A 17577-nucleotide genomic window follows, 5' to 3' on the forward strand; every position below is an offset into this window, starting at 1 on the left:
GACTGTATTGGGATTGTTGGGGTCTGGAAAGGACAGGTGGACTCTATAGTCCTCGGTCCAAGTGTGGTCCAGCCCAGTGTCTGGGTCCTGCCACCTGCTTAGCATGTACTGCACGGTGGCCCGGTCCCCTTCTGTTGTGGCCATGTGGGGAACTTTGGTCAGCTCCCTGACAGGCCAAACGGCCAGAGGTGAATGAGTTATAACCGGTTATTGTAGAGTTCCTATAAATCAGCTCCAACATTATAGAACCTGCCAGCACATTTCATGGGCAGATCTGACAAGCACTATAGAGATTTAAATCAGATTTCTCATAAAAGACAAAAGTAATGTCAACAACAGAATTAAAATTAACAATTGTTTAAAGTGAAAATAGAAACAAAGGTTGATATTTTCAAAGCCTAAAACGTTTTATAACAGAATTGTTTTCAATACTCTGGACAAGGATACTCATGACATCTGAATTCACTTGACCACTACTATCCTGACCCTGGCTTTCCTGACACCTGACTCTCCTGACCCCTGACCTACCTGAGGTTTTCCTGGATCTCCATGTTGTCCACCTCAGAGATGAACCTCTGGATGAGGTCCTTGTCTACATCCCTCGACAGATCCTGGACCCAAGACGGCGTAGAGTCGCTCTGCTGGATGCCAAAGTGCCCCAACAGGATCCCCACTGCCAGTGTCACTGCCGCACACACAGCCCCCCAACCAGAACCTTCATAAGCATGTTGACTAGTCTCCCACTCTACTCTTACCGTCAACATAGACAGACTTTGTGTTTGAGATGAGCCTCTTTCTAAGTTTCAAATGGTCAGTGGAAACTTCAGCACATCATACAGATCTGTCACCTTCACTGTCACGCAAGCAGGGTTGTGTGGGAGACTGCCTCATACAGGAGGACAGTCCCTCAGTAAAGTTGACTGATTAATGTTTTGCAGATGGGATGAACTTTATCCCTTGGCACAAACACTCCCACACTTTCCTGGACATAAAATGATCCTCTTTATTTTAAACAACTCTATCATAAACACACACACTAGCAACTTTTCTAAAACATTTTGCCAAAATGTGGATGATAAAAATGTACAGTAAATCAGATTCATAAGCTTCCACATACCCCAGCCACTGGCCTTCTGTTGTAAAAAAAATGTCTGTATGACGTTTCTCTTATCAACACATTCTGAATTAAGTGTGAAATTGGTCACCCCAAATGTAACGAAATGTAATAAGCTTTCGAAAAGTAGTGCCCTCTAGTGTGTACTCCGACTTCTGCTGCTAGTGTGTCGTCGCCGTCTGAAGCGGTTCAACTTCCTGTATGGGTTAGGATGTTTTCATTTAATTCAACGATGATTTGTACGTCCATCAAGTCATAGCCCGTTATCAGTGACACCGTTTTAAGTAACGGTGCATCGCAAGCTGAAAATGACACTGTCCCGGCATGCACGTCTCTTCCTAGTCCAGTTTATTTTCACTTTCATAATCAAATCTTTTTTGGGCCACCTGGCTGCTGATTGCGTATCCCGGAGTGAGACGGTAGGCTATTTATAAAATATACATTGTGCCCGCTCAATATGTTTGTCTATTTCACGCCAATGTTCAGTGTTAGAGTCAATAGCTTCATTAGTTAATATCAGTGTTTTAAAAGCGTTATATCGTATGAATTGAACTGATAAACTGAAATCGAAACCTGTCCAGGTCCATTTCATTCGAAAGACTTGCAGAATGTACTAGTGTAAATATATCACAGTTGAAGTGTCGTTAACCATTCGTGATATTGTATTCCGTCTTTGGTCTCTTCTAGTTAAAGGCTTTGTGAGAGGTGTGCCGGCTGGAGTGAGTGTCGGCGTCATGTTCATCGTACCTGTCCTCGTGCTCCTGCTCCTGCTACACGATGAGCTCACGTTAGCAGCGCAGCTGCCAGGACACAGCGGGATCAAGTCTCCATCCTTTGCCCCTTTGGCTACAAACGGCCAACCGTTCCCGTGGGACAGAATGAGGCTCCCAGAAACGGTTTCTCCTCTCCATTACCATCTCCTCATCCACCCTAACCTGACCACTCTGGATTTCAGTGGCTCTGTCCTCATCGAGCTGGAGGTGCACACAGACACCCACAGCATCATCCTTCACAGCAAGGACCTCCAGATATCTAGCGCTGTGCTGTTGGCAGCAGAAGGTTCCAGGCCTCTTCAGGTGCTGGAATATCCCGCCTTCCAGCAGCTAGCCCTGCTGTCTGACGCTGTGCTGACCAGGAGGGGGCACTATGAGGTGTATCTGGAGTTTGGTGCCAACTTGTCTGACAGTTTCCATGGGTTTTATAAAAGTACTTACCGCACCAGTGAGGGAGAAGTCAGGTAAAAACAATTACAACTACATGGTTGTAGTTTTAATAATTTACTATACTAATGATTCATTAGAATATATTAGAACAAAGTTTCTTCCTCCATGTCAGAGTTGTGGCGTCCACCCAGTTCGAAGCCACCAGTGCACGTGCAGCGTTCCCCTGTTTTGATGAACCTGCGTTCAAAGCCAACTACACGATCCGCATCCGGCGAGAACCCCGCCACAACGCCCTCTCCAACATGCCCATGGTAACATGTCACTGTAACAACGCCCTCTCCAACATGCCCATGGTAACATGTCACTGTAACAACGCCCTCTCCAACATGCCCATGGTAACATGTCACTGTAACAATGCCCTCTCCAACATGCCCATGGTAACATGTCACTGTAACAACGCCCTCTCCAACATGCCCATGGTAACATGTCACTGTAACAACGCCCTCTCCAACATACCCATGGTAACATGTCACTGTAACAACTGCTGCTCTGAAAACAAAGCACGAGAAGGTTTAAGATTTCATTCTGATCTGTCTCTCTCCATCTCATCTCTTTCTCATCTCCACCTGCATCCCTTCTCATCTACATCCCTTCTCCATCGCAGGTGAAAATGGTGGTGTTGCCAGGCGGCCTGTTGGAAGACCACTTTGACACCAGTGTGAGAATGAGCACCTACCTGGTGGCATTTATTGTGTCTGACTTCCTGTCTGTCAGCAAAACCACCCAGCACGGGGTCAAGGTGAGGAGGTCCCCACATTCACCCCCCTCCTGTTTCGCAAATATCAGAGGTTGTGCATAGTGGATAGACTGAAGAAGATAACTCATTGGAGCCTTTGACATGTGTTGCTTTGTATAAAAGTGGCTGCTAAATTAACAAAGTGCATTACTGTGGGTTAGGGCATTAGGGTTAGGGCATTACAAGGACCAGGCCAGGACTGGACTTCATACATACTGTTGTTTTCTAACCTCACATTATTCTGCTAGATTTCAGTATATGCTGTACCAGACAAGATTGACCAGACTAAATTTGCTCTCGACGCTGCAGTCAAGCTGCTGGACTTCTATGACGACTACTTTGACATCCCCTACCCTCTTCCCAAGCAAGGTGTCTGCAAGTAGCACCCAGTAAAATGCATAGTATAATTATACTACCGTATTTTCCGCACTATAGGGCGCACTGGATTATAAGGCGCACTGTCAATGAATGGTCTATTTTCTATCTTTTTTCATATATAAAGCGCACCGGACTATAAGGCGCAATAAGTGAAACAAATCCATATTATGGTGAAGCACAGTATGTATTACTCTGCGACGCTCCTGACTACGGTAGCCGTAATGGTGCAAGCGGTGCGGCTTTGTAGTTTACCAAAGTCGTACTAAAACATTTTGACAGAGCGCCGTGTACCACACAAAATCGCTTCGAGGTCAGTAAGCACAACCAGAATAAATCCACATAGCTTAAGGCTTTTAAGTGCGCCTTATAGTCCGGAAAGTACGGTATATACTATCTAGTGTTTAAGTATAACAATACTACCCAGTATGTAAGTATTCATAGTAGTCCCTTGCTTTCCAGTAATAGTTTGTCAAAAAGGTTTATAAAGGTTTTTGTGTTTGACTGTTGAAATCACTCATTGACTTGTTTTTGGTAAATAATGTTAAAACTGTAGCACTGAGGAAAATTGAGATTTCCTTGACAATGAAGACAACACTATAAATCAAATATATGCTGATATTAAAATAGCTTGTTGACGCTGTCTCTACAGACCTGGTGGCCATCCCAGACTTCCAGTCTGGAGCGATGGAGAACTGGGGTCTGACCACCTATCGAGAGTCAGGCCTCCTCTTCCACCCCAACAAGTCCTCCGCCTCCGACAAACTGGGCATCACCATGGTGATTGCCCATGAGCTGGCCCACCAGGTAACAGGGGTCCTGTCTGCTCACCTGATGTCACCCTTCAACCACCACATCTTAGATACTACACAATGTTAATGCCTGCATCTTAGATACTACACAATGTTAATGCCTGCAAGTGCAGGGCCTTGGTCTCAGAAGGACTTTCATGGTTGAATAAAGGGTAATATATATATTTTAACCGTGCCTGGTAACTGAGATGTGGCAACTCTGACCACCGAAATACTGTTCTGAGCTGACCGGTTCTGTTGCATTTTCTATTTATGTTGCTTTGGATGCTAAATTAATGAATGACAAATGTAATGTAACATGTATGTTTAAGTCAATATAAATGGTGCCAGTGTCCTAACTGAGGCTGTCCTCCACTTGCCCTAACCAGTGGTTTGGTAACCTGGTGACCATGCAGTGGTGGAACGACCTCTGGCTGAACGAAGGCTTCGCTAAATTCATGGAGTTTGTGTCTGTCAATGTCACCAACCCAGAGCTACAAGTGGTGAGAGATCCATAACTAGGCTGAATGTAACTCTGGTATGAAGCACACATACCTCACTTGCCTGTCTCTTAATATTCTCCCCCTCTCTCTCCCTCTCTCCCTCTCTCTCTCTCCCTCTCTCTCTCTCTCTCTCCCTCTCTCTCCCTCTCTCTCTCTCCCTCTCTCTCTCTCCACTGTCAGGATGACTTCTTCTTGGGGAAGTGTTTTGAGGCTATGGAGGTGGATTCTCTAAGCTCTTCACACCCTGTCTCCTCTCCTGTGGAGAACCCCACCCAGATCCAGGAGATGTTTGACGACGTGTCGTACGACAAGGTCCGCCTCCCCATCCACCTCCCGTCAGGTCAGACTGTCCATGCAGGGCTTCTAATCCTAACCTCCCGTCAGGTCAGACTGTCCATGCAGGGCTTCTAATCCTAACCTCCCGTCAGGTCAGACTGTCCATGCAGGCCTTCTAACACTAACCTCCCGTCAGGTCAGACTGTCCATGCAGGGCTTCTCCACATCTGTGCCACTGTGTTTCCAGGGCGCCTGTATCCTGAACATGCTTAGAGACTTCCTGACGGCTGAGGCCTTTAAGATCGGCATTGTTCGCTACCTCAGACGCTACAGCTTCCAGAACACTGTCAACAGCCACCTGTGGGAAAGCCTGAGCAACGTGAGTGTGTTTGCTCACCTCTTGGCTCTGGTGGTGTCTTATGGTTCTGTACTGATGTAACTGAGCTCCACAGATCTGCCAGGGGGATGATCTGGATGAAGGCCGGCTGAAAGGAGAGTTTTGCTCCCAGGCCCAGCGCCAGTCTGATACGTCTGTAAGTGAACGTGGCTCCCAGGAGATTCTTCAACATAGGTTTTTGACCCGTATACGGTGCTGTCAGTGTACTTCAACACAGGTTTCTATATTGTTTGGCTACTGTGTGTGTAGAAGTGGTACTCTGAGGACGAGCTGGATGTGAAGACCATCATGGACACCTGGACCCTACAGGAGGGCTTCCCCCTAGTCACGGTGGAGGTCAGGGGTCGTGAGGTCACACTGAGCCAGGAGCGCTACCTCAAGACTGACGATCCTTCCCTCACAGAGGGGTACGTACCCTGACTGAGAATCCTTCTGCATACCAGGAAGGGGTTAGGTCCAGTACTGTTACATACTGGGAATGTGTCACACTGGCTGTCTGACCTTGCAAGCATGCTTAGTTTTTGCCACCAATATGTAATTTTAGGAGAGGATTTCTGTGCTGTTATCGTTATGTAATGCTGCAGGTTAATGGTCATAGTGTTGGTCACGTGTCCTCCATAGCTTCCTGTGGCAGGTCCCTCTGACCTACATCACCAGCGCCTCCAGCACCATCCAACGCTTCCTGCTCAAGACCAAGACTGGTGAGTTTCAGACAAGGTCAGGAGGAGGTCAGAGGTCAGACTTGAGTAAACAATCCAAGGTGCTTCCTGTCCCCAGCTGTACTGTACCTGCCAGAGGAGGTGGACTGGGTGAAGTTCAACGTGGACATGAGCGGTTACTACATGGTGCACTACGAGGGCCGGGGCTGGAGCGCCCTCACCCAGCTGCTCAGGCACAACCACACCGCCCTCAGCAGCAATGACCGCGCCAGCCTCATCAACAACGCCTTCCAGCTCGTCAGGTCAGTCGCAAACACTGCCATTAGTCAGGGTCTGGAGAGAGCTTGTCTCTTAACTGGACAGGAAGGATGATTTCAGTTGAATACTTTTTTGACTGTCTGGACAAGGATGAAGTTTAGGAATGCTATTTGTCTGTCAGTTTTGACTAGAGGTCATATGAGGTGACCTGAGGTAATATGAGGTGACCTGAGGTCATATGAGGTGACCTGATGTCATATGAGGTGACCTGAGGTGCCTGTTTCCTGAGGTTCATGTAAGATCATTACAAAGGATATTCTTGCATACAGGTTAAAACCAAATATTTTGTCTATGAGTTAGGATTAGTTGGGATGTATGGTAACCCTAACCCTGCTCTCAGCATGGGGAAGGGTTGGAAATGGTGTGGGATAAGAGTTAGGATTAGGTGGGATGTATGGTAACCCTAACCCTGCTCTCAGTATGGGGAAGGGTTGGAAATGGTGTGGGGTTAGAGTTAGGATTAGGTGGGATGTATGGTAACCCTAACCCTGCTCTCAGCATGGGGAAGGGTTGGAAATAGTGTGGGGTAAGAGTTAGGATTAGGTGGGATGTATGGTAACCCTAACCCTGCTCTCAGCATGGGGAAGGATTGGAAATGGTGTGGGGTTAGAGTTAGGATTAGGTGGGATGTATGGTAACCCTAACCCTGCTCTCAGCGTGGGGAAGGTGAGTCTGGACGTGGCCCTGGAGTTGTCGCTCTACCTGTCAAAGGAGACGGAGATCATGCCTGTCACCCAGGGTCTGGGGGAGCTAGTGCCCATCTACAAGCTGATGGAGAAGAGAAACATGCTGGACCTGGAGAATCAGATGAAGGTACGGATGGGGTCTAAGACTGTGTACGGTGTGTGTGGGGGTGAGAGAGAGAGAGGTGTTAGCAGCAACATACCTTTTTCCCAGGGCTACATAGTGGAGCTGTTCCAGGAGCTGATTGATCGTCAGACATGGAGCGACGAGGGCTCTGTCTCCCAACGCGTGCTGAGGAGCTACCTGCTGCTGTTTGCCTGCGTCAGGAACCACCCCCCTTGCGTCGCTACGGCATCACGGCTCTTCACCCGCTGGAGGGAGTCTGACGGCAACATGAGGTTAGAAGTCACCAAGCATCTCACCTCTCGTCACTGACTTTGGAGTTTTAGGTCCAATCCCAATATCCCCCCTGAACCCCAAACACTCACAGACTTACTTGACGTCACATGGTTAGTGGTTGAATGCAAGAGGCTGCAAGGGATCAAAATGCTGTAATTAGGAATGGGACAGCACTTTGTGGCAGTATCGGCAAAATAGTAATGTTGTTGGATCAAATCTGATGAAAGCACATCAAAGGACAAACTACACACAGCTCTGGCTATATTAACCATCAGTGAGTTGTGTTTAAAGTTACATGTTAACTTTTATTTCTAACTATGTTTACTTCAGCGTTGGTTGCTCCATCAATGATTGTTTGTTTACCGTTCTTCTTGTCTTATGAAGCGGGTTTGCCGGGACCTTTCTCTCGCTACCGGGTGTCCCTGGTAACCCTTGTGCTTCACGTTACAACGCTGTGAATTGTGGGCAATTCCCTTAGGCAAAGTCTGTAAAAATGCGGACTTACGAAAAGGGTGCATAAAGGGCTCAAAATGCCTGAGAAAAAACCCTGCACCTCAAAGTCTGTGAGGGTGGACATTGGGATTGTGCCTTAGTTAGCAGACAATAAAACTGTTTGGACCCTTCCCAGCCTCCCTAGTGACGTCAGCATGGCAGTGTTTGCCATCGGCGCCCGTACTCCAGATGGCTGGGACTTCCTGTTTGAGAAGTACCGGCAGTCTATGCACACCTCTCTGAAGAGCCGTATCAAGTCAGCCCTGACCATCAGCCCTCTGCAGGACAAGCTACAGTGGTGAGTTGATACACGATGGAGACAGAAGACAACTTACATGTTTCACTCTGAAAGCATTTGCTGTAAACCTGACAAGATCTCCTCCTTGCTCCTCCTCTCCCAGGGTGATGGAGCAGAGTCTCTCAGGAGAGGTGATGAAGACTCAGGACCTTCCTCACGTGGTCATCTCCATCAGCAGGAACCCCCAAGGCTTTGCACTGGCCTGGGACTTCCTCCGACACAACTGGCTCTCGCTGATCAGGAAGTACGAACACAGACTGTCCCTGGTCAGGAAGTACGAACACCTAGACTGTCCCTGGTCAGAGGTACAAACACCTAGACTGTCCTTGGTCAGAGGTACAAACACCTAGACTGTCCCTGGTCAGGAAGTACGAACACTAGACTGTCCCTGGTCAGAGGTACAAACACGTAGACTGTCCTTGGTCAGAGGTACAAACACCTAGACTGTCCCTGGTCAGAGGTACAAACACTAGACTGTCCTTGGTCAGAGGTACAAACACCTAGACAGTCCCTGGTCAGAGGTACAAACACCTAGACAGTCCCTGGTCAGGAAGTACAAACACTAGACTGTCCCTGGTCAGAGGTACAAACACCTAGATTGTCCTTGGTCAGAGGTACAAACACCTAGACTGTCCTTGGTCAGAGGTATAAACCCCTAGACTATCCCTGGTCAGGAAGTATGAACATATTGACTCACTCTCCCCAAAGCCTCTGTTGCTGCTGTCAGTTTTTGCAGGTTGTGTTGTTGTGAGGATTCATCATGTGACCCTTAACTCATGACCTTCCTCATTAGGTTTGACCTGGGCTCTCATTCTATTGCTGGAATGGTGAATGGAGTGACCAACCAGTACTCCACCAGGGAGAAGCTGGAGGAGGTAGGTTTGGAGACAGACCTGTATTTAGTAAATAGAAGGATTTGTTGTGTCTGAGTCAAAAATGTAAGTATTTATACTTAACTTGTGTGTGCGTTGTGGTGCATTTGTGCTCCTCAGGTGCATAGCTTCTTGGGAGGTCTGACTGAGGAGACGGGGGCGAGTCTGAGGTGTTTCCAGCAGACCAGCGAGACAATCCAGGAGAACATCCGCTGGATGGACAGACACCTGCCTCTGCTGCAGGCCTGGCTGAACCGACGCAACCCCGGCCCCGGACCCAGCTCCAGCCCCAGCTCCACCCCAGCACCACAGAGACATGTGGACTTATAGTGGGCTCTTAGACTCAAATGGGTCTGACAGAGTATCTTTGGTAAAATGCTGAAAATCGTTGCGAGATGTCTCTTCTGAAACAGCCCAGACTGAGAGTCAGCTGATAGTCTGGGTTAGTTACCAGTCCCCTCTCCAGTTTAGAGCTCTGCACCACTAACAAACGTGTGGTTTGTCAAACTAGTTTAATCCATATCAAATTATTAAAAAGTGACAATGCTTCTCCACCACTTTTTAAACTTTTGCCATCCAGCTTACTACTGTTTGCAGTGTTTCAGGGATGTATTTGTGGCTCTAGGTGTGATATGTGAGGTGTTTTTTGTGTGTGTGCCTTCCTTAGTGACCTGCCTGCTTCCTGGAGAATCTCAGGGGATTTCCTAAGATGTTAGTTGCCTGGGTAACTGGTCTCTAGAGAAGCAGATCACAGGGCTGCAGTTCTGCTTTAGTTTATGAAGAATAACTAACTCCAAGATCCGCCTTTTTAGGTGTTAGAGGCAAGTCATAAATGTATTTCATCCCATCATTCCATAATTGAAAATATGTTTGTGTCATTTTGGGATGAATGAAAATAAAGCCCTAGTTGAGATGTGGTCATAGTACATGAAGATGCCAGACAGACACGAAAGCAACCAGTTTGAAAAAGAGCTCAACCAGTTTAGACTTGCACACAGCATTTAGAAAAAGAGCTCAACCAGTTTAGACTTGCACACAGCATTTAAAAAAAGAGCTCAACCAGTTTAGACTTGCACACAGCATTTAAAAAAAGAGCTCAACCAGTTTAGACTTGCACACAGCATTTAGAAAAAGAGCTAGTTTATTGTCAAGGTTTGGTCCATTGTCCTGATACTAGAGCTTTAACACTAACAACACTTTAAACAGGAAACATCAACATACTTTAAAAGGCCAAATTACTGACACTTCCTGAGTCACAAGAATGTTAGTCTCCGTTGACACAAGAGGAAACATCTACTTGAAAATAGACTGAAAAGGTTCCATGAAATACTGGCACAGTTGGAAACACACCTCTTGTAATGCAGAGAAGTCTGACGTATCTAAACCCAACCCCATCTATAGTCTCTAAGGAAACACTTTCTGCAGCTGCCCACCTGTGGTACACTCAAATCTGCTCTCCACTTTTAGCAGGAAGAGTTACGATCACACATTTACCAGGAGTTAAGCTTCCTCAGAAGTCTGGGGTCTCAAACACCAGGGTTGGGGCTCAAATCTGCTCTCGAGGACAAGCAGGTGCTGACTCAGAGCAGAAGAGCATGTGGCTGCAGTTCGACCTGATGCCCTCAGGGGGCGCTGTGTGAGTGGATGCAGGAGGGGCAGCAGTGCAGGGTGTCATGGATGAACAGATCACACTCCACACAGAACACACTGTTGCACACAGGGCAGGTGAACACCTGCACACAGGAACAGAGAAGAGAGTGATACCAAGAGAACGAGAAAGATAAAAAACGGTAATGTGATTGTCATCGAGATACAACAATTTGGTGTGTGAAGGTGATTGGGTTAAACTGTCCTGCATGTTTGGTGTGTGAAGGTGATTGGGTTAAACTGTCCTGCATGTTTGGTGTGTGAAGGTGATAAGGTGATTGGGGTTAAACTTACACTTTTATCTTTCAGCTCCCCTTGGCACGCGTGGCAGAACCTGAAACAGTAGAGCAGGTGTAAAGACTGGGGGTTAGGGGTGCATATTAGAAGGGTTAGGGGTGTATAGTAGAAGGGTTAGGGTTAGGGGTGTATAGTAGAAGGGTTAGGGTTAGGGGTGTATAGTAGAAGGGTTAGGGTTAGGGGTGTATAGTAGAAGGAGAACGTGTTTGTGTGGTGTGTCCCACCTCTCTCCTCCATGCTGTAGGGGACCCTCCTGGAAGGTGTTCATGGGGAACAGGTGGTGGAAAGAGCGGGCCAGGTGAGGGGCAGAGACCAGCGTCAACCCTGAGGAACACTGCACCATCACAAGCTGCTGGTTCACTCACTCTCACACACACACACTCTCTAACCCTAACCTAACCCTACCACACACTCTGCACTCCACAGGAAGCTCGGTGTAGAACATACCACACACTCTGCACTCCACAGGAAGCTCGGTGTACTTGGCGTGGCACTGAGGGCAGAAGAATCCTCCTAGAGACAGAGATGGATCACTGCTGCTGTCCAGGTGCCTAGCAACACACACACACACACTCACTGTTAGTATATACACACATATACACACTGCTGCTGTCCAGGTGCCTAGCAACACACACACACACACTCACTGTCACTGTTAACCCTTGTGCTGCCTTTGGGTCACATGACCCATATATATTAGTATATATACACCTATACACACTGCTGCTGTCCAACGCGTCACTCCTCTACATTTAATTTGGTCTGCTACTTTTTGCCAGCCCTCTTTCTTGGATTTTGCAGACTTTGAGGTGTTCTCTGGCGTTCTGATAAAATCTTCAAATTCGGAGTAACCTTCGAACAAGCTGTTGCTCTGTTGGCTCTGTTGCGGAAAAAATAGGGCGCTTATTTTGGCCACGGTGAGCAGCCATAGACTTATGTGAGCAGCCAATAGCAGCGTTGCTGATCAAGGTTTCTACTATCGATACATACCCCCTTTTAGACCAACGTATAACTCAATCCAGCTATACTAATCATAAACAACAAGTGTGTTCGAAGAACCGAATTAGCCAGATCATGATAAGCAAGATGATGTCATCTTGGATGTGTCATTTGATCTCGGATGTAATAAGCGACGTACGGAGAACGGGCCCCTGGTACCTAGCAACACACACACACACTCATACTGTTAGTATACACACACATATACACACTGCTGCTATCCAGGTGCCTAGCAACACACACTCATACTGTTAGTATACACACACATATACACATTGCTGCTGTCCAGGTGCCTGGCAACATACACACTCTTAGTATATACACACATATACACACAAACACACTGCTGCTGTCCAGGTGCCTGGCAACACACACACACACTCTTAATATATACACACAGTAAATATATACACACATGTATACATAATAAATATATACACACACACACACAGTAATGAATGATAAGATCATTGTAATGAAGCAGAACTTGTTCTACAGATTGTGACTAACAGACATCATGGGTCTACGTGCTTAAGGCATGTGTGTATGAGGTAACCCTAGGGTAACCCTAACAGACATCATGGGTCTACGTGCTTAAGGCATGTGTGTATGAGGTAACCCTAGGGTAACCCTAACAGACATCACCGGGTTAGGGTGTGGTACCTACGCCATGCTGAAGGCTGGCCTGGGCTCCTGGTCAGACAGCGAGGCCATGGTATGCTGGGGGAACCCTGCCAGGGACAAGAGGGCAACAACAATCAATTATTGTATTTTATTCATACAACATATTTACAGGACACAAGCATTCTACATGCAGGACTAAGCTAGGGCAAAGCCATAGCGAGAAAGAGTTGCGTCAACACAGTGTCAGGAAGCTAGGTGGTCACGTGGTTCACAAAGCCGAGCGGGATGGAGAGACTCACCGAAGCCACTGCGGAGCTCCACAGAAATAGTTTTGGGGTAATTACTGAACTAAATAATATGTGTATTGGTAGCTGAAGATGTGGGATCTCTATAATATTCATGGGTTATGGTAAACTAACTAAAAGTGTTAAGTTAAGATTGCTAGCTAATGTCCTATGCAGAGCCAGAGAAAAATTGAGTTGACGCAACTATTTGTTTCTATGGCTCTGCGTTACTCATACTAGTCCCCAGTACAGTACAAATCATTTGATGCTGGGATATACAGAACAGAAATGACATGGGAGGGGGGGTGCATTTCAGGGCAGGGCTGTAGAAACTGTAGACAGGTGAGGTAGCTGCAGTCAGACAGGTGAGGTAGCTGCAGACAGACAGATGAGATAGCGGCAGACAGACAGGTGAGATAGCGGCAGACAGACAGGTGAGATAGCGGCAGACAGACAGGTTAGGTAGCGGCAGACAGACAGGTTAGGTAGCTGCAGACAGACAGACGAGGTAGCAGCAGACAGACAGGTGAGATAGCGGCAGACAGAGAGGTGAGATAGCGGCAGACAGACAGGTGAGGTAGCTGCAGACAGACAGGTGAGGTAGCTGCAGACAGACAGGTGAGGTAGCTGCAGACAGACAGGTGAGGTAGCTGCAGACAGAGAGGTGAGATAGCGGCAGACAGACAGGTGAGGTAGCTGCAGACAGACAGGTGAGGTAGCTGCAGACAGACAGGTGAGATAGCGGCAGACAGACAGGTGAGATAGCGGCAGACAGACAGGTGAGATAGCGGCAGACAGACAGGTGAGATAGCGGCAGACAGACAGGTTAGGTAGCGGCAGACAGACAGGTTAGGTAGCTGCAGACAGACAGACGAGGTAGCGGCAGACAGACAGGTGAGATAGCGGCAGACAGAGAGGTGAGATAGCGGCAGACAGACAGGTGAGGTAGCTGCAGACAGACAGGTGAGGTAGCTGCAGACAGACAGGTGAGGTAGCTGCAGACAGACAGGTGAGGTAGCTGCAGACAGACAGGTGAGGTAGCTGCAGACAGACAGGTGAGGTAGCTGCAGACTAACCCATCCTGATGAGGGAGCACTCTGCAGAGGAGCTGGATGGAGGAGGCTTCACGTGGAACATCAATAGCTCCTTGAAGTGGCTTTCATCCAGGATCACATGGTATGACCCTGTCACCGGGGAAACACGTGGAACCAAATTAATTGATATAGCATTTTGTTTTAGGAAAGTCACACAACAGACACTATTCTGAATTTAATTTATCACTGCATTTTTATAAATACTCCTTCCTTCTGTCCTAGTCGGTAATGTGTGTGGATGGGAAGCGTTAGGTACTAGTCCTTCCCCTTTCCCAATACTGGTTTAACTTCATCACCCTCCATGGGAACAAGCTGCTGCTTGTTGAAGCTTCTCATCACAGTGTTCTGCAGCAGAGGTGGTTCCTCACCTCCGGTTTCTCGCGTTAGCACCGTGCATACGCGCACCTCAGCAGACAGGCCGATCACAGACACACGGATCTTCAGGGACTTCAGGGTCTGACCAAACACACACACAATCACACGCACACCAAACAGACGACATGAAGACATGAGGAAGGAAACACGAGGGAGACTAATGAAGACAAACCCTTGTAGAACACCGCAGCATCATGTTAAGAGGGGTGGAGTCTTTTACCTTGATCAGCTCATAGATGTTTGCTGGGTCACAGGTGGTGAGGCTGCTGAAGATGATCAGAACCTCTCTGCTGGTGTGACCAGGCAGGTGTCTGCAGAGAGACAAAACTGGCTTAAAACAAACCAACATGTAGGTTGCACAGCATCAATGTACTGCACAGACAGACTTCGTACTTGAGGGTCTGCATCGCCAGAGTGAGTGAGTTGTAGAGAGACGGCTCTCCAACACAGGTCGAGTCCAGCGCTTTCTTCAGGGCTGCAACATGCTTCTTTGGGTTGCCTAGGGGACAGAGCAACACAATGAACAAACCTGTTCTGGTCTTGTCCTGAGCATTGCTGTTATTCTGTTCTCCTCTCCCCCTCTTTCTCTCCTTCTAGTCCCTCTCTCTCTCCCCTTCCTCTCTTTACTCTTTACCCCCTACTCTCCCTCACTCTCTCCCCTCCACCCTCCCTCTCTGAATATGAACCAGTATCCATCAGCTGACAGCTGCATGTGTCTGAGGAGACTGAGGAGACTCACCTGCCAGATCTGTCAGCTTCTCTGCCCTTTTATTCTTGGTGGTGATGATGCCAACCTAAATACAACCACAAGTCATGAAAAGGAAAGTTGTCTCAATGGGTCACATTCAAAGGTTTGACTGAAAGGGTGGGCACAGCAGACACTTGCCTGGCTGATAGGGTTCTGGTCAAAGTACTCCTCCACAAAAAACTCAATCAGCTGCAAAGTAGAAGAGGAGTCAGTTTACCAGTCAGTCTATCAATACGTCAACTATACAAATGGTCTCCATTATTATCGTAGCCTTACACTGGGATCAATATTATTGTCTTCATGTATCCTTACCTTGAGGGTGGACGTGAGCTATATACCTTGAGGGTGGAGGTGAGCTATATACCTTGAGGGTGGAGGTGAGCTATATACCTTGAGGGTGGAGGTGAGCTATATACCTTGAGGGTGGAGGTGAGCTATATACCTTGAGGGTGGAGGTGAGCTATATACCTTGAGGGTGGAGGTGAGCTATATACCTTGAGGGTGGACGTGAGCTATATACCTTGAGGGTGGAGGTGAGCTATATACCTTGAGGGTGGAGGTGAGCTATATACCTTGAGGGTGGAGGTGAGCTATATACCTTGAGGGTGGAGGTGAGCCTGTTGGGTTTCAGGTCCTGGTCCTCCATGGTTCTTGAGGTGTCGATTACCACATACAGGTGCCTCATCTTGGAAGCACAATCACATGTCATGATGTTGGAAATAAGTCTAAAGTAAGAGATGTCAACCCACTCTAACCCTCACACTCTACAGCATACACCATCTCATAACGATGGACAGGGAGACAGAAAGTGACATGAAATCATGAGGAAAAAACACAAAGCCAACCTGTCAAACTCACCATCCCAAGGCGCACCTGTCCATGACTCTCAAACACCCTGTGTGGATACAATGCCAGGAGATTAACTTTAAGGTAAATAAAACGACATTAACATGTTTACATTCTATTTAATTAGCTGACGCCATATCCAAAGTGACATAAAAATTGTGCAAGATAGTACAGCAGAAGATCAAGGATCAGAAGTAGACAGTTCTAACTTCTAGTCAGAATCAAGGAGGTATTTCCTAGGCTCAGTTACCACATCTCAGCTGTCAGACAGTGCAACAACAACATCAAACAATAAGAGAGGAATCTCTCCTCCAACAGACACACCTTTTCCTTTTGGCCTGGAAGAGGATGTCTTCCACGGTGGCTTTGAGAGACCCCGACTCATCCTCCTTGAGCACTTCCCTGTGAGCGAGACAGAACACACAACAACAAGCTAATGATGTCAGTCGGCCAACACAACAGGCTGATGATCAGTGTTATACAATGACAATGGTGGTGGTGGTGGGGTCAGCAGGCCAACAACAACAGGCTGATGGTTCTGCAAGGTGGGGGAGACATGCGTCCCAGTAAACAGAGACTCACCATGTCCGCTCGTATCCTCCCTCCCAGCGTTTAGCTCTCTCTGGTTCCTCATCCATGACAGGGGTTCCCTTTCTTCTGCCGGACACTGACGGTAACTATCTGCAGTCGAAGAAAAATCTTTCTACGGGATTAATACGTGGACATGAATTTGTAACAGATAGTTAAATAGATACGATAGCTAGTTCTAAAACTAAACAAGACGCCGAAATTTACAAACAAGAACTGGGAAATTATATTCGACTGCTAGTTTACCAAATCAGCGTATATATATATATATATATATTCACGCTAGACTCTTGTTTCCAATGGAACCAAAAAAATTGCTAAATCTCACAAAGTTAGCCTATCTTTCGTCTTCCATGCTCTAGACTAAAAACCTGCCCGGTGCAGTGAAAGACTGGTCCTCCGGATACATGCTTCGCACACGGAGTTCCGCATTTAATATTTTGTTACCAACTTATAATTCATTAAATATTATTATTTATGTTACTGTATAGGAATAATAGTAAATGTAATATACATCTTAACTGGGTGAGGTTAGTCAACTGACATTAAATGTTGAGTAACGAAGTCTTCGACAATTCGTTTCTTGTCAAATCCGGCTCTGTATGCAGTTGCTGGAGCTAGTTTCTGAGTATTGCTTTGTTTTCAACGAACGCTCGGCGGCGAACTCACGAATTTCAGTCGTGTTCATACTTTTTTTGTTGTCGCAAACTGTCAATACTGCCGGTCCGATCGTTTCAGCAGTTTGGAGTGGCCAATTGTTTTCAGCAAGTTTGTATTGTGGACCTCCGGCAAATTATTGTCCGTTTCAGAAATCCATTCTTGTATTCTGATCTACTGTGCACAACAATGCTAATTGTTGCGGCAGGTGTAGGTAGGCATTACCGAGGGCATTGCGAGTTCGGCTTTCAGTCGAAACAAAGCCTGGTCAAAATATTCAC

General features: G+C 47.1%; 2 protein-coding genes across 9 annotated transcripts; one reads left to right on the forward strand and one right to left on the reverse strand.

Annotated features, from left to right (window-relative positions):
- The first annotated feature begins 1419 nt into the window (after nucleotides 1-1419).
- Nucleotides 1420-10050, forward strand: erap1b (endoplasmic reticulum aminopeptidase 1b). Its single transcript, XM_067231898.1, has 19 exons — nucleotides 1420-1533; nucleotides 1802-2351; nucleotides 2450-2588; nucleotides 2942-3076; nucleotides 3322-3442; nucleotides 4101-4255; nucleotides 4629-4742; nucleotides 4923-5054; nucleotides 5266-5397; nucleotides 5471-5551; nucleotides 5665-5822; nucleotides 6037-6116; nucleotides 6193-6376; nucleotides 7049-7205; nucleotides 7290-7474; nucleotides 8104-8265; nucleotides 8369-8509; nucleotides 9059-9140; nucleotides 9258-10050. Exons 2-19 carry the CDS (start codon nucleotides 1849-1851, stop codon nucleotides 9465-9467), a joined length of 2871 nt encoding a protein of 956 aa, XP_067087999.1. The 5' UTR covers nucleotides 1420-1533; nucleotides 1802-1848; the 3' UTR covers nucleotides 9468-10050.
- Nucleotides 10051-10256: 206 nt separating this feature from the next.
- gtf2h2 (general transcription factor IIH, polypeptide 2) lies at nucleotides 10257-17261 on the reverse strand. Of its 8 annotated transcripts, none has more exons than XM_067231877.1 (16): nucleotides 17184-17261; nucleotides 16634-16754; nucleotides 16376-16453; nucleotides 16064-16100; nucleotides 15804-15890; nucleotides 15344-15394; nucleotides 15197-15251; nucleotides 14851-14956; nucleotides 14678-14768; nucleotides 14451-14538; nucleotides 14065-14172; nucleotides 12748-12811; nucleotides 11487-11632; nucleotides 11306-11405; nucleotides 11079-11118; nucleotides 10257-10870 (listed from the first exon to the last, which is right to left on the reverse strand). In XM_067231877.1, exons 2-16 carry the CDS (start codon nucleotides 16687-16689, stop codon nucleotides 10760-10762), a joined length of 1218 nt encoding a protein of 405 aa, XP_067087978.1. In that variant the 5' UTR covers nucleotides 16690-16754; nucleotides 17184-17261; the 3' UTR covers nucleotides 10257-10759. The 8 variants fall into 8 exon arrangements, with proteins under 8 accessions (XP_067087978.1, XP_067087979.1, XP_067087980.1 ...); XM_067231878.1 differs by lacking the exon at nucleotides 17184-17261 and adding an exon at nucleotides 16968-17004; XM_067231879.1 differs by lacking the exon at nucleotides 17184-17261 and adding an exon at nucleotides 16968-17002 and having other exon boundaries at nucleotides 16634-16732.
- Between the last annotated feature and the right edge of the window lie 316 nt (nucleotides 17262-17577).

This window comes from Osmerus mordax (genome assembly GCF_038355195.1).
Source record: "Osmerus mordax isolate fOsmMor3 chromosome 28 unlocalized genomic scaffold, fOsmMor3.pri SUPER_28_unloc_7, whole genome shotgun sequence".
NCBI lineage: Eukaryota > Metazoa > Chordata > Actinopteri > Osmeriformes > Osmeridae > Osmerus > Osmerus mordax.